Source organism: Monodon monoceros, unplaced genomic scaffold, assembly GCF_005190385.1.
Source record: "Monodon monoceros isolate NGI ecotype Baffin Bay Population unplaced genomic scaffold, NGI_Narwhal_1 Super_Scaffold_11, whole genome shotgun sequence".
NCBI lineage: Eukaryota > Metazoa > Chordata > Mammalia > Artiodactyla > Monodontidae > Monodon > Monodon monoceros.
The window spans coordinates 132204024-132220511 of record NW_021703767.1 but is presented as its reverse complement, the minus strand read 5'-3'; the positions used below and the strand labels follow the sequence as shown (position 1 = coordinate 132220511).

Sequence of the window (16488 nt, the reverse complement as noted above, 5' to 3'; positions counted from 1 at the left end):
AATATCTGTTTCTCTCAAGTCACCACTAAATCAACAAATTCAATGCTTATTTCTTAGAACTTTAAAAATATTTTATAAATATAATGTTTATTATAATACATGACCAGAAAAGAAAAAAATTTAGTCACCCAATCTTTCTAACCAAAGATAAATACACTGGGGAGCTTTTAGCCATCAGTCTGCTATCTCTGAATTTTAAAATGTTTACTGTTACTTTTTCTTCTGATTATTCTTACTGTAAAATAATCCAGAAAACAAGACAGGAAAAATCTTGCCAGTTAGAGCATTTAATTTTACTTGATTTTTCTTAAAATTTAATTAACTCAGTAAGTATTCACTGAGCACCTGCCACATGCCAGACACTGTGCAGGCACACGTTCTTTGTCCTCATGCAGCTTATGGTCCCGTGTGGGGGACAAGCACAGAGCAAGGGGTCACACACACAATGTAAAATCCCAATTCTGACAAGTGCCATGCCTAAACTAAGGGAGTTGGTACAGTTATATTTTTCTGTTTCCATTACATGGTAAACATTTTCCCACGTTACTTAATTTCTTGAAAACTTGATTGTTCATGATTGTACAAAATTCTTCTTAGGGACATTCTGTTGTATGAGCACTAAAAATATGATTTATCTCAATCTGTTACACAAAGACTGGAACTACTTATAAACAGAAGTTTACATCTCTGCTTCGATATAACCATTTAAGAGCATTCTAGAATAACTGATTCACATTTTCATAATTATAAAAATATTGATGAATATCTTTTATATAAATCTTTGACTAGATCTGTAAATATTTTTTAGAATTGGTTTCTTGAATTGAAATCACTGGGCACAGGGGTATAAACATTTTTGAAGTATTTGAAATGTATAGCCAAATTATGTAATATAACTTAGTACTTAACAAAATAATTATGTTCTAATAGTTAATCCTTATTATATAGTGCTTGCTACAGAACAAGCACCATTGTAAGTGCTTTATATTTTATTAACTCATTTAACCATCACAGTAACACCATGAGGTGGATTCTGTTATTACTTTAAAATCTGAGACAGATTAAAAAACTTGCAGTGTCACACAGGATATGACACTGGAGAGCGTGGGTCTGGATTCTGTGCCCTTAACGTCAGTGCTATAAGCTTCTTAGATATAAACAATTCCTAGATCCAAATCAGTCACTAGCATCACATGGGTGCCTGAGGAAAACGTTATGCTGATAACTTACTGGCTTTGAGATGTTTAACTTTTGCCCATCCAAAAAGAGCAAAACACTTGAAATGAGGGAGCAGCTCCTTTGTTCTTTATAGTCTTTATATATTCTGTACACAATAAGCATTCAATTCTCTGATGCTTTCTGATAATACAATATAACATGCTCACTGCAGAAATTTTGAAAAATAAATATGTTTTAAAAAGTATATCACCTAATTTTGCTGCTTAGAGATAACCACTGTAAACATTTTGATGTATAACTTAACATCATGTTTTTCTATATATCTATAAACACAAGAAAAGAAAAATAAAATTTGGATGTTATATATAATTTTCTTTTAAAATTCATATATCGCGTTTTCCTTATATTCTATGGACTTATTTTTTGTGGAGAGCATAATACGTAATATAATAATATGGACATGCCATTATTTAATCACTCCCATATCGCTGGCTACCAACTTTGTTTCAATAATTTTCTGCTGTAACAGACACTTTGGTAAATGCTCTTATTATATACATCTTTGACCGAATTATAGTTTCCTTGGGAAGGTTAGAAGCTGGGAGTCCTGAAACAAACAATGGTTTTAAGTTCTTGATATAAGCTGCCACTGTCCTGGCAGGCTGTGCCAACACTTTCATAATGAACCCTTTTCTTGAATTGGATCTTCTTAGTAAACAACAACCCTGTCATTCTATTCCACTTTTCCATTCAACATCTCTGCTGACTTGCCTTTCTGCAGTGATCCAACACCAACTGGGCAAATATTTACCCACTACTTACCTTGTGCCAGGTACCGCGTCAGACACTATGAGTATAACCTTAGGCAAAAGGAGGCGCGCAAGTCCCGTCACCAGGGAAGGGTCGGAGGCACTCTCGCGATGCTGCCACACCTCCTTCCCACAGCCACACCTCTTTCCCAATCGAATTTTTTTATTATGCATTTTAATTTCAAGGCTATGGATTTAACTGGATTCCAGAGGATGGGAAAAGTACTGAAAAATCAAAATAATTTTGAAAGTAAACGTTGCAGTAGTGTTTACTTACCAGAAAGGCATTGGGTAAGCAAAACGTTCCCTCAGATCAATGTTCATGAAAGGAACATATTCCGTACCATTTATTTTTGACGTTGTCCTATAAAATACAAGAAAAAAATCTAAAGTAGATGTTCAAGTCTACCTTGATTACCAATTTTATTTAAACTTCTTAAAATTCAAATGACAAGGTATGGTACTGTAATAAAATTAAACTCACCACCTCATATAATGTTGATAACTTTATTTGAACAAAATTTTCACGAAACAGTTGAATACCAGAAAATAACTAATCCAATTCAATTCAATCAGTTATTCTTTTAAGACTAACATCCTTTACAACAAAACAACTATCTCAAGATAGGGCTACACTAGAGGTACTGAAAGTGTCACCAGGACACAATGCAAATTGTTTCCTAAGCCCAAAGAGAGAAAGCAATTGCTTAGTTATTTGGGGATTTAAAAAACATAACATTTACAATTCTGGGAAATATGTTCTTTATATTTTCTGGTTATGAGACTAAGGAATGGGTAGTGAAGAAGGTAGTGGCACAGATAACAGTTACAGTCTCTTGACAAATTAAAGAAATGTGACTTGTAGTAGTTTTGCATGTTCTCTTCCTGTTTTGTTTATATGTTTACTTGCATATATTAGCTATTTCCTTCTGTTTCTTTCCCTCCTTTCATTTAGAAGGAATTGCAGGGTAACTTCACCATTTAGTCTCTAGGTAACAATATACAATGAGACAATGACTGAACTGGAGGACTAATTAATGCAGCGGGTGATGAACATAACATCTGTGTATCCTCATCTTGAGATGGTGAGAGCTTTTCACTTGTATGAAGGACAGCTGCATCTTGTTAGGTAGAAACACAGAGCTGTTCTGTAGTAGTGCAGAATTTCAAACGTGTGCAGAAGGGAGCATGTGGGTGCTGAGTAGCCAAAGTGTTGGACTGTTACTAACTTGTCTCTCAGGTCCAAAACCACTCTTTTTGTCCTCCTTTGTGTTGTGCTGGTTCATATGCATTTTTTCTAGGCAAAGAGACCCAGATTAGTAGGAGTAGAATTAAAATCTGTAGCAGGAAGAGAGAAAAATGCCCCCAGGTGGCTGCTAAAGAGGAAGGAGCCCTTCTAGTGCAACTTCAGCAAACTAGAAAGAGCAACATCACGATGCGCGCAGCTCTAAGCAGGCGGATCTCCTTCAAAGCCCAACTGAAGAGCAGCTGCGCTGGCTCAGAAAGCGATCAAGGATTTCCATAGCCTGTTCTTTTGTATTTTTAATATCCCCTGAGGCTGCTTCCAGACACTGAGCGGGCTTCCCAGCCCAGGTGTAGGCAAACTTTTTCTGTAAAGGGTCAGACAGTATCTAGTTTTGGCTTTGCAGTGAGGTCTCTGTCACATATTCTGGGTTTTTTTGTTTTCTTTTTTGCAACCCTTTAAAGAAATGTAAAAAAACCATTCAGAGCTTAAGGCTGCCCTTTGCTGACTCTGGCCTAGACTGCTATTTCAAGGTAACAATTAGGGCTCTGGTCAAGGTGGAAGAGATGATGAATGGTCTGTCATAGCTGTACTTTGCCCCATAACCTTTATTATTCAATTCTGAAGAATGCTAAGATTTTCAGAAAAAAATACATCTAGCGGAAATGAGAATACTAAAATATATTAGAAGAAATTTTAACCATTTCAAGTTGTGACTATGTGACAACATAATTTATAATTACATAATAACAGCATGACACATTATACCAAAGATGGGACTACGACTCAGCAAACCTAATGAGAGTAACATTACCTGCATTGATTATGTTAACAAAACTGTTCATTACAACCAATCATAAACTGATTTACCTGAGAACTTCTATTTCTTCTGCTGTGTATCTCTGTCCTTGTGCATCACATGACTGTGGACTTATAAATGGCTGAGGTCTTTCAAGGAAGGGATTAGTCCCTAGTGGAAAATGTGCTCTCACTGGAGGTGGCTTTGGTTTAATATTCGTTGCCTTGATTTTGCATGATGGCTTTGTTAAAGGCTCACTCAATGCTTCTGCTCTACAATAGAGAGAGGTACAGAAAAACCGTTCTAGTTTTTCTTCTCACATTTAAGCTTTCCAGAACATAAAATTTACTTCAAGAACCAGTCAAGCATCCCTAATGTAAAATTAGTATATAAAATTCCTACATACTAGTCAACAGTTCACTACTTAAGCTACTCCCAAAGGTAAGTATTTTTGCAAACAACATTTTATTGACAACATTAATTGAGCACTTATTGCATGTCAGATCCTATGCAAAGTAAGGGGGATACAATAATGTACGAAACACAAACCCTACTCTCAAGGTGCTCCTAGTGTTGTGCGGAGAGAGACAATTGCATCAAAAGTGAGATGCGAGGCTGGAAGTACTCTATGCAAGTGAATGCACAGTAGAAATTACTGACTTGATGGGAAGCGGGTGAGTCGGGGAACATTTTTCCAAATTGACATTTGAGCTGCAGAAGAATCCACCTGGGGAGCAAGGAAGGGTTCTAAGCAGAGAGACCAGCATGAGCAAACGTGTAACAAGCTAAGGTAATTTCAAAAGAATGGACGGGGCCCTTGTGAACAGTACAAATGAGAGGCAGCAGGAGATGAGGCCAGTGGCAGGGACTGGATCACGGAAGGTCTCACATGGTATTTAAGGGAATTTTGACTTTATTCTGTCAAAGAACTAACAATCTAAAAAACAGAAGTTCTTAATCTAAGGTCCTTATATGAGATTTAGGAGTCTTGTTAACACTCTGAAATTCTATGCAAATAAAATGTTACGTTATCTTTTCTGTACAGCGTGTCCATCCTTTAGAAGAGATCCTAAAAGGAGCCCATGACTGACCCATGCCCCTGCGCTGAGGATGTGCTCAGAGAGTACTAGATGGGTTACCCACATAGGTAATAAAAGCCATCTATGATTCTGACCGGGGAAAGAAGTAAAAATGGAGAAGATAGCTACGTGTCGAGTGCCCATAACTTCATGAATTTGGAGAAACAAACTAAATGCTAGCTGATGGTAATGAAAAGGAGGGATAACCGCTATACCTCAATAAAAAAGAAGGGCTGGGGGTAGCACAGCTACCTAGTCTGAGCCTCAAAAGGAGATATTTTAGTAATTCGTGCTATAACTATAAATGCCATTCCACCCTTTTCCTTTGCCTATAATGCTTTGTCTATACAAGAGGTACAATTCTCTTGTGCAAATACATTCATTATTTCTCAACAAATATCTACTGAGCACATATTGTATGTCTGCCCTCTGCTAGGTGCTTAGTTTCAGCATTGAACAAAGACAAAATTCTCTGTCCTCAAAGAGCTTATATTTGGAGGACAGGGGTTAGAAGGGACACAGACATTGATAACAAATATGATAAACTGGGAAATTTCATATACCTTAGAAAACAGTAAGAGTTACAGGAAAGAATATTAGACGAAGCAGGATGAAAGTACTGGAGGAGATTAAATTTTAAACAGAGTAGTGATGGCAGGCCTTATTGAAAAGTTGACATTTGAGCAAAGAGTTAATGGAGCTACACACATGTATAATTTGAGGTATCTGCGTGGCTGGCTCACTCTCAGTTTCTCCATTCCTAGTAGTAGCTCTGGAAGGGCTCTCTGGAAGTTCTCTCTTTGGAAGTCTGATATTAAACAACAGAAGGGAGTCTACCATTTCAAATACCATAATCATTTTTGTTTTAGACACAGCAAAAACTAAGTAAAATATTTCTTGACTGATTTGTTATTTTTTGAGTTTAAAGCACGGATGAAGACACAGAGATGAATAAGATGCTCTCTGTTCCCCTAAGGAGCTCACCATCTAATGAGCCACAATGACATGTAGAAAAAGGCAGCAGGAACTAGAGAGGGGTAAATTCACTCAGAGGAAGAAGGCAACTTTGCTCTGGATCTCAGGTTTGCTACCACGAGCTCCACCACACATTCAGGTAAACGACTGAAGTAACACAGTACGCTGCCATCCACAGATAAGAACTCTAGGGACCAAAACTCACCTGTCTAGTGCCTGTCGTGCCAACTGCTTCAGTTTGTTTTGCAGAGTTTTATCAGCGGTTTCATAAGACTTAAGAGAAAGAGAGACAGATGTTCCAAAGCATAATTATTAATTTGCCTGATCCATGATATTTCTAAGCAAAAATAAAAAATTACAATGCACATTACACTTCTTAAAATTATGAGAGAATAAACCAAGACACTTTATTTTTGTCCTTAAAGGTATCATTTAAATTGTGTTGAAAACTCGTCACCACTCAACCTAACACCACTTAATTCGGACAGGGAGTAAGTGGAACACAACCGTATAATCACAGTGCCACAGAAGGCCTGGCAGCAGGAACCCCAGAAGAGCAGGGCTGCTGTACTAAGTGAAATAAGTCAGCAGGAGAAAGACAACCACCTTATGCCTTCATTCATATGTGCAGTCTAAAAGACAAAACAAATAAAACAAAATAAAATAAACTTATAGGTACAGAGAACAGATTAGTGGTTTCCAGAGGGGAAGGGGGTTGGGGGACGGGTGAAATGGGTGAAGGGGGTCAACTGTATGGGGATGGAAGGTAACCAGACTTGCGGTGGTGACCACTTTGCTGTGCGTACAGGTGTCGAATTATAATGCTATACTGTGCACTGAAACTTACATAATTAAAAACAAAAAAACCCAGCACTTACCCGTAGTCTCAGGTGCCTACAGAAATGAGGCTAGATAGTTCCTCTGAATAAAAGACCTTGGACAAAGAGCCGGCCCTCTGAACAGTGCTGAGAACATCACTCTCTACCGCATCACATCCCCTGTGAATGCGCTACTCTTACGCACTAGATGCCCCGGAGAGCTAACAGGCCCACCGGGCTCCTCGGGAAGCAGTAAAAACCGCTCGACATATAGACTCTACACTGCAAATTAATAAAGCTCTCCCAAACCACTAACTTATTTCTTAGTGTATGAAATTGAAAAAAAGGGGGAAGTTTTATTTTTTTTGTGATGAACCAAAGTCGTTTTTTCCCTTTTTTTTTTTTTTAAGTTGAAGTATGTACAATGTTGTGTTAGTTTCAGGTATACAGAAAAGTGATTCAGTTATACATATATATCTATTCTTTTTCAGATTCCTTCCCATTATAGGTTATTACAAGATATTGGGTATAGTTCCCTGTGCTATACAGTACATCTTTGTTGTTTATCTATTTTAAATAAAGTAGTGTGTATCTATTAATCCCAAACTCCTAATTTATCCCTCCCCCAGGAAGTTTATTTTAAATTCACAGATTGTGATGGTGAATTCTTCCTATAATAAGTTAATTTTAGTTATAGGGGTATAAAAAGGTCAAAAATGGTACCTATAATTTAAAAAACAATTGCCAAGGGACTCAACCTCAATACTGTCAAATTTTTAACAAGATGTTAAAGTCCATTATTAATTTTCTATTCTTCATTATCTTTTAATGAGGAATAACTTAGTTACATGTATAATAACAGGATAATTTTTTTTTCTTTAAGGAATTGTTAAGTAAAACTCACTAGTAAGGGGAGAAATTTCTTAGCATAATTCCACCAAACTTAACTTGTAGCTATTATACATACGGTTTTCAGACAGAGATCTACAGCTTCTGTATACAGTTCTATAGCATCTTCAACATTCCCTTTTTCATCTTCATCAAAAGCTTGTGTAACGAGGAAATGGGCACGCTCTAAGTCCAACTGATGTTTTGATTTCAAAGGATCCGCACTCTTTGACTGAACTAGGATAGGAAAAAAAGCCACACAGAAGAACTAGCATAGGAAGAAAGCCACATACCTATATATGTATCCAGGGAACAACATACCATTTTAATTCATTCTTTACCAAAACTCTATAATCCTTCATTTAAAAAGCTTAGCAAGGTAAAAAAAAAAATCCTTAAAAAAATTTCCCCTGAATTTCTTTCTGTCCCTACCAGCACTTTCTTCATTTAAAAAATAAAACATAGGAGTTCTCCACACAAAAAACAAAACTGAAACTTGGAAAAGACTAAATCGAAAGAAACTCAATTATGTTTTAAGGTAATTTAAATTTTTATTCAGTATAGACAATAATTATGTAATATACTAGGCCTTGATGATAAAATGCATGCTGTTTCCTATTCATCTGGGTCCAGAATAAGCTATATTTTTACTGCTCTTTGAAATAAGTGCTTCTGTTTGTTTTTAATATAAAGATACGTATCCATAAGAGAACTGCATCTAGAATATATAAAGATCTCTTACAACTCAACAATAAAAGGACAAACCCAATTTAAAATGGGTGTGATGATGATGTCATCAACTTGTGTCAACTTGACTGGATCACAGGTTACCCAGCTATTTGGCTAAACAAGATTTCTGGGTAGCCTGTGAGGATGTTTCCGAATGAAAGTAGCATTTGCATTGACACTGAAAGCAGACTGCCCTCCCCAGTGTGGGTGGGCATCATCTAATCCACTGTGGGCATGAACAGAACAAAAGGCAGAGGGGGAGAATCTGCCCTCACTGCAGAACTGCTTGAGCTGACACATTGGTCTTCTCCTGACCTTGGACTGGAACTCACACCATCAGGTCCCCTGCTTCTCAGGCCTTTGGACTTGGAGTGAACCACACCACTGGCTTTCTTGAGTCTCTAGCTTGCAGAGGGCAAATAGTGGGACTTCTTAGTCTCCATAATTGCATGAGCCAATTCCTCATAATAAATCTCTTTATGTACATCCTACTGGTTCTATTTCTCTGGAGAACCCTGACTTACACCATGGGCAAAGGATCCGTATAGCCATTTCTCCAAAGCAGATATTCAATGGCCAAATGGCACATGAAAAGATGCTCAACATCATTTGCCATCAGGGAAATGCATATCAAAACCACAATAAGATGCCATTTTATACCCACTAGGATGGCTAAAATAAAAAAAAGACAGAAAATAACAAGTGTTGATAAGGATGTGAAGGAAATGGAACATTGCTGGTGGAATTGTAAAGTGGTATAGCCACTGTGGAAAACAGTTTAGCAGTTCCTCAAAAAGTTAGACATAAAGCTACCATATGACATAGCAGTTCTACTTGTGGGCATATATCCAAGAGAACTGAAAACATATGTCCACACAAAAACTTAGACACAAGTGGTCATGACAACATTACTAATAATAGACAAAAGGTGGAACCAAGCCAATACCCACCAACTGATGAATGGATAAATAAAATGTGGTATACTAATACAATGGTGTATTAACCATAAAAAGAAATGAAGCACTGATACATGCTACAAAATGGATAAACCCTGAAAACATTATGCTAAATAAAAGAAGCCAGACACAAAAGACCACATACTGATGACTCCATTTACATGAAATGTCTAGAACAGGCAAATCCATGGAGACAGAAGATAGATTAGTGGTTGCTAGGGCCTAGGGTGTGGAATGGGGAGTGACTACTAATGGCTAAGAGGTTTCTTTAAGGGTGACAAAAATGTTCTGAAGTTAGATAGTGGTGATGGTTGCACAACTCTGGGAATACACTAAAAACCACTGAACTGTACACTGTAAAAAGTTGAATGTTATGGTATGTGAATTACATCTCAATAAAACTGTTTTTTAAAAAAAAGTTTTAAATTTTGTTTGTCTCAAAATTGTGTCTGATCTTTTAAAAACTGTAACCCTCGGTAACACCTCTCTAAAGTATTTATTAATCCCATTTATTAAATGAATGTTAAAATATTTAGCTCAACGCTTCTTCAGCCTTGGCACTGCTGACATTTTCGGCTGGATAATTCTTTGCTGTGGACAGTGCTATGCATTATAGGATTTTCCCTGCTGCACTGTCCCTGCCATCTACCCAACCAGATGCTAGTAGTATACTGCATCCCTACCCCGGCATAAACACCAAACATCTCTCCAGACATTGCCAAATGTCTCCTGCGGGGCAAAACCGATTCTAATTGAGAATAACTATTGAGCCTAAGGTTTCACAGCTACAATGGAAGGGTAGGGACTCAGCTTAGATCCTTGAATTCCAAGTCTTGAGTTTCTTATACTACACTGGTGAATTTCAAACTGGGTTACCTTTCCCCAACCCTAAAGTCAAGCCATCTCTCAAAGTCTCTTGACTGTCAGAAGAGTTTATCTGTTTTAAAAATTGGGATTCTGAACAAGATTTTTATTTGATAAAGGACTCTCTTGTTTGAAATAATCATTAAGTAAACCATTTAATTCTCTACAGATTACATGCCATTTATTGAACAAAATAGGTCAAAAAACCAGCAAAACATTTAATGTATATTATGCTTTAAAAATCCTTTTTGAACTTTACTTCTGTTTCACTGGCAAGTTTTCATTCTTCAAGAGATTAGGGCTGTCTCATTCTGTGCCTGAGTATCATATAAACATCACATTTATAAATTTAAAAACTTCATTTACTTAGCTGGGAAAATGAAGTGCCTCTGAATTCCATGGTATTTTGAATACATGAATCAGTATAACTTTGTATTAAATGAGGCCCTGACACACAGGCTATCCACTTTTCAATGCATGCAATTTCTGGGCACTGTCTTAAAGGAAAGTGCCATGTCTGTAAGGGGACTGTCATAATAAGAAATCCAACAATCAAATCTACTTTATCCTAACTATGAGCTTGTAACTGCTCTTATCTATTCAGAATGAGTGGTAGAAAGTAGCACAAAGTCCATCAGAGAATGCTGAATAAGACTCCTCTAAGCTTGTGGCTTTATTACACAGCCACAGAAAAAAAGGGGTTAAAAAGAGTCCTCAGTGACATGAATGCATTCCTAAAACAAAATGTCAATAGATGATCATTTTCTTTCCTACCACGTGAACACCAGATTTCGCCAGGAACCACTTACCTCTAACAGAACTGCGATCATTAAGCCTGTGAACTTGTTTCACAGCGTTTGCAAAAATAACTACAGGTTGTTCCAGGTCTCTGCTTACATGTCCCTTTTCCAAGATATGGTTTAAAACAAGAGTTTAGCTAAGGTCTTGAGGTTGAGGATATCGATATAGTAAAGACTGTGAACCCACTGTTGAAGTCTTCAGACACTGAAGAGGAGGAGTCATTTAATTTTAATAGCAGGAGAGGGCACGTGACAGATGTTTAAAAGCAGATTTTAACAGGGTCCTAATACTGACTCTGCCAATGATACACTGTTTGAATGTAGATAGTTCATCTCTATCCTCTGGGAAATTAGGATATCAGACTATATCACCTCTAAGGTCCCTCTTCACAGATTTATCACATATTTCCACATTATGATTTTCAAAGATGTGATTACCAAAAAAGAAATGAGCAGCAACCAAGTGAGGATCAAGAATCAAAGATGAAAACGAAAAGGAAAGAGAAACACAGGGGAAAAGTAAGATGTGATGCGACAAAAGAAAAAAAAATACAGTGACATGGTTAGTAGTCCTTTACCAACCTGCTGAATGTAAAGCCTGCACTCTTTCCAGATACTCATTTATTTTTTCTTGAATATGTTCTAGGCTTGATCCTGCCATCTCAGCATAAATTAAAGCTTGTGCAGCTTCCTAAAAATAAAAAAAAGAATTCAAAGGAATCTAACAGATCAATTACAATCTGAATTTTCTTTACCACTTTCTAACTATTGGTTTCTATGAATGACAAAACAAGAATGTCTTTGATACCAGTAATTTTTTTTGTAAAGTAAATGAGATATATTCCTTTACTACTTTTTTTCAGTTCTCAATGCTCTCTTTCTCCTACTGTTGAAATTTATGAAGTCAAATAGAAGGGGTTGATTATAAGTATTTTCTTAGAATAACTGTGATTTATATGTTCTCTGTTTTCCTTTTTCTTTTTGCAATAGGTCAGACTTGAAATTATGTACTGTGAAAAGGTGAATTGAGTCTCGAAAGCATTAGAACAGATAGTACCCGATACAATTAAATTAAATATCAATAAAAGATTATAAGAAATTATAAAGGTTAAATATCTCACAGTGGAAAGAAAATCTTTTTCTCCACAGAAAATATTGTCAAAGGGGGACACATTTTAAGGCAGATTTCAGTTGTATGAAATAAACTTATTTTAATTAAGAAAACCTGGATTTGTCTTCCAGTTATTCCATGACTTCCTCAGCCAGTTAGGCTGTGCTGGCGAGGAAAAGCCTCCATTCTCGCCATCACCATTCCAGGAGGGTGACCAATGCTACCACACACAAGAACCACAGAGAGACTTTCCCAAGTACCACGACCTTCACTGCAGTAATCTAACCGTGTGCACTTCAAGGAACCTCACGCCTTGTTATCTGGATCCAAAGAAGCCATCTACTGAGCATCACTTTTTTTTTTTTTTGCGGTACGTGGGCCTCTCACTGCTGTGGCCTCTCCCGCCGCGGACCACAGGCTCCGGATGCGCAGGCTCAGCGGCCATGGCTTGCGGGCCCAGCCGCTCCGCGGCATGTGGGATCTTCCCGGACTGGGGCACGAACCTGTGTCCCCTGCATTGGCAGGCGGACTCTCAACCACTGCGCCACCAGGGAAGCCCTGAGCATCACTTTTTGAATCCAGTTATTGGAGCAGGACTTGTTTCCCTGAACCTACAAAATCAGTAAGAAGAGTACAGGTTTGATCCAAATGGAAATTGGGGGTAGAAAACATATGTTTTCCTCAGTTTCTGCAATTCAGATATTTCAGGGGAGGAAAATATAATTGTACATGTAAATATTAAAACTAATTTTTTAAATTGTTGGTATCAACTTTATTTTGCTCATTTTGCTTACACTTGAAAGTGATCAACAATTAAGGAATCCCTAGTAGAACAGCATGAAGGCAGAAAACACTAAATATCTGATACAGTTTACATAAATAGCTCCTAGAAACACAACCACTTTTCTGATTCTCTCAAGGAAAAGAAATTCTTCATAACAACATGCATGTAATCCTACAGCAAAACAAGAGGCACTGTATAGTACTTCCTTTCGCTTTAAAAAAGCTATTTTATATGGCACTATTTTCACCTATGAACATTTGTCAGTTATTTCACAAAACTAATAAAACACAGTTTTACTTTTAAAGAAATACCATCGTCATGAAATTGTCAAAAAAAAAATGTCCAAAAAGAATGATTCTGAAACACACCCAAAGTCTCTAAATATAGATTATAAAATGAAGGCAATCAAATATTAATCTGAGAAAAGCAAACCACACATTACTGACAGCATATAGGTTTATGGAAAAAAATTACGACTACTGTATCATCAAATTCTTTCTAAAAGAAAAGACGACAATGTCAAGAGGATACAGCTATCTGCACGGGGAGCCGGAGGGGTGTGTTTGCAAATGCTCAGGATTGGGGAGCAGGCGGTGGACTGTGAGCTCCTACTCTGATTTAATATTTCTGGCCCCAGTAATTTACCCAAAAGCAATACCAAAGAAACGTGTAAAGCATTAGCTATAAGGGTATTATGATGCTGAAGATCCATAATGAACATAAAATGGCCAGAAGAGTTTGTAAATAAACTATGGCACACCCACATAATGGAATACTATACATCTATCATTAACAAGTTTATACTATGAAACTTTAAAAAAATTCAAAAATTTTTAAAAGTTCAAATGCAAAGAACAGATTTTAAAAAGTATAAACAGTCTGATCCAAGTTTGTTTTTTTAAAAAAGGTGTGCACACACACATGCGTAGAAAACAAAAGATACGTAGATGTCAAATACCAGGATACGCGATGTTTTATTTTTGATTGACTTTCTGCGTTCTTCCGTGAGCACTGTTTCCGTGTACATCCGTGACGGTGAGAAGCTGCGAGCTGAAAGTCCAGCTCCGCCGCCGCCCTCAGGAGCGGTCAGCTGGGGACTCGCCGGCCAGGACCGACCCCAAAGCGGCGACCAAGCCCGCCGCTGGCCGGACCCTGGGGCGGGGGCAGGCCTGACCCCTCAGCCCGGCCACCGCCGCGAGAGGGACAGCGGGACGGGGGACCGCCACGCCGAGCGCGCCCGTCCCCTCGGCACCTGGACCCGCCCCCGGCCCACCTTGTAGTAAAACACGGCCTCCGAGTAGCGGCCCTCGTGGTCGCGCTGCACCGCCAGCCGCGCGAACTGCACCGCGTCCCGCTCCAGCGCCGCCGAGTCCATGGCTGCCACGCGCCGAGGACCCCCGCCGACCGCCGCGCGCCCGAGCGCCGGGCGAGGACCCGGGCCGCACGGAAGGAGCGGCGGAGCTCACTTCCGGCGGCTGAGAGACTACCGCGACCGACCCTTCGGCAAAACTCCGACTCCTTGCCCGCTGGCAGCCTTGCTCCGCGGCCGCCGCATTCGCCGTCCCGCCCACCGGCCACACTGCGCAGGCGCAGCCGGGCCGGCGCAGGTGTTTTGGTAGCCTGGGTTGCCGGGCTCGCCGGAGGGTGCGGGAAGGCGCGGGCGGTGGGCAGGGCCCGGCCTGCGCGGTGCCGTGTGCACGTGACTGCCGGGGCGCCCGGGATTGGGCAAGCAAAAGAGGTGCCACGTCTGAGCGGCTGCCGGCTTCGCACTCCGCCTGTCCGGGCAGTGACTGTGGAGCCTGTTGCCGGCCAGGCTGGGAGGAGGGGCGCATGCGCCTCCCGGAACATTTTTCCCCTGAGTGTAAAGAGAAGGTGAGCAGTGCTTCTTCCCAACATCATCTGAGATGACTTTTTTTTTTAATTAGGGGAGTGAAGTAAGGATATACGATTCTTAGATACTTTTTAATAATATTTATATCCACAAGCTGAGTCTTAATTAACCCTGTATACATGCCCCAGTGTATGGTATTGGTTGAATTGCCAACAAACAAGGTAATGCATTTTCCCGTGTACTTCTCCTTAGGTTAACTTAATGCTGTTGTAATTAAATACTCAATTAGGTGATTATTTGATTAGTGTCTCTCTCCCCTAAAACTCCGAATTCAGAAATAATAAAAATAAACTAGTGAGAGGCTCTACAATACGGATAAAACTCAAAATTCACGCTAAGTCAAAGAAGCAAGACACAAGAATACAGACTGAGCGACTTTGTTTACAAGGAACGCTAGCAAAGAGGAATCTAATCAATAACGTAAGAAGTTGTTAGGGAGCCATTGACTAAAACTGCCTGCCTTGGCGGGGAACCGTAACACCTTTGCTTCAGTCTCCCACCTCGGGATGCTTCAAAAGAACACAAAACCAGTGAAGGGCCCACAACCAACCCCAGGGAAAATCCAGGAAGGGCCAAGAAACGGAGGAGACACCAGTCCATAAGATGTCTTGCCAATCTCCCCAGAAATCCTTGTGCTGGAAACCATCTTGACTGAAGGATGCACCAGGAAGGGCCCTGAGTTGGACCAAATGAAGGCAAAAGCAAGATGATTGGCCAGAGACAACCGCAACCCAGAAAGCTAACTGCACCACCATAAAGCCTGAGACTGCGAGCCATGAGGCAGAGCAGTTCTCCTGGATTCCCCTACCCTGCTTCTGTCCGCCTGAGGGACCCTTTCCAATAAAGTCTTTTGCTTTGTCAGTGCTGTGTCTCCTCGGGCAATTCATTTCCGAGTGTTGGACAAGAGCCCACTCTCTCGCCCTCAAAGAGATCCCATCCAGTGACAAAATCACATCAATGGTTGGGAAGGGATAAGGGAACCTTTGGAGGTGATGGAAATGTTTTGTATCTTGTTGGTGGGTGATGTCAAAATGTACATCCATTTGTTAAAACCTATTACACTGTACATTTAAAATATGTGCTGCTACCCTATTTACAATAGCCAAGACGTGGAAACAACCTAAATGTCCATCGATAGATGAATGGTTAAAGAAGAGGTGGTACATATATACAACGGAATAATACTCAGCCATAAAAAAGAATGAAGTAATGCCATTTGCAGCAACATGGATGGATCTAGAGATTATCATATTAAGTGAAGTCAGAAAGAGAAAGACATATACCATATGATATCACTTATATGTGAAATCTAAAACACAACACAAATGAAGATATGCACGAAACAGAAACAGACTCACAGACATAGAGAACAAACTTGTGGTTGCCAAGGGTGAGGGTGGTGGGGGAGGGAAGGATTGGGAGTTTGGGATTAGTAGATGCAAACTATTATATATAGGATGGGTAAGCAACAAGATCCTACTGTATATACAAACCATATGGAAAAGAATATGAAAAAGAATATATGTATATATAACTGAATCACTTTGCTGTACAGCAAAAAAA

The 16488-nt window shown here is 39.3% G+C and overlaps 1 protein-coding gene across 3 annotated transcripts in view; it reads right to left on the bottom strand.

Moving 5' to 3' along the window:
- CAPN7 (calpain 7) overlaps positions 1 to 14589 on the bottom strand; it is a 37428-nt gene extending 22839 nt beyond the window's left edge. For 2 of the 3 annotated variants that reach the window (XR_003792280.1, XM_029213851.1), the window contains exons 1-6: positions 14308 to 14589; positions 11722 to 11830; positions 7870 to 8027; positions 6290 to 6357; positions 4102 to 4302; positions 2266 to 2352 (exon numbers count right to left, since the gene is read on the bottom strand). Coding sequence is in view for 2 of the 3 variants with exons in the window: in XM_029213851.1 (XP_029069684.1) it covers positions 2266 to 2352; positions 4102 to 4302; positions 6290 to 6357; positions 7870 to 8027; positions 11722 to 11830; positions 14308 to 14409 (725 nt within the window). In the remaining variant the exon portion in view is untranslated. Of the gene's footprint in view, positions 1 to 2265; positions 2353 to 4101; positions 4303 to 6289; positions 6358 to 7869; positions 8028 to 11721; positions 11831 to 13992; positions 14265 to 14307 lie in introns of those variants that run through there. The other variant, XM_029213852.1, reaches the window with a different exon arrangement.
- Positions 14590 to 16488: the final 1899 nt, after the last annotated feature.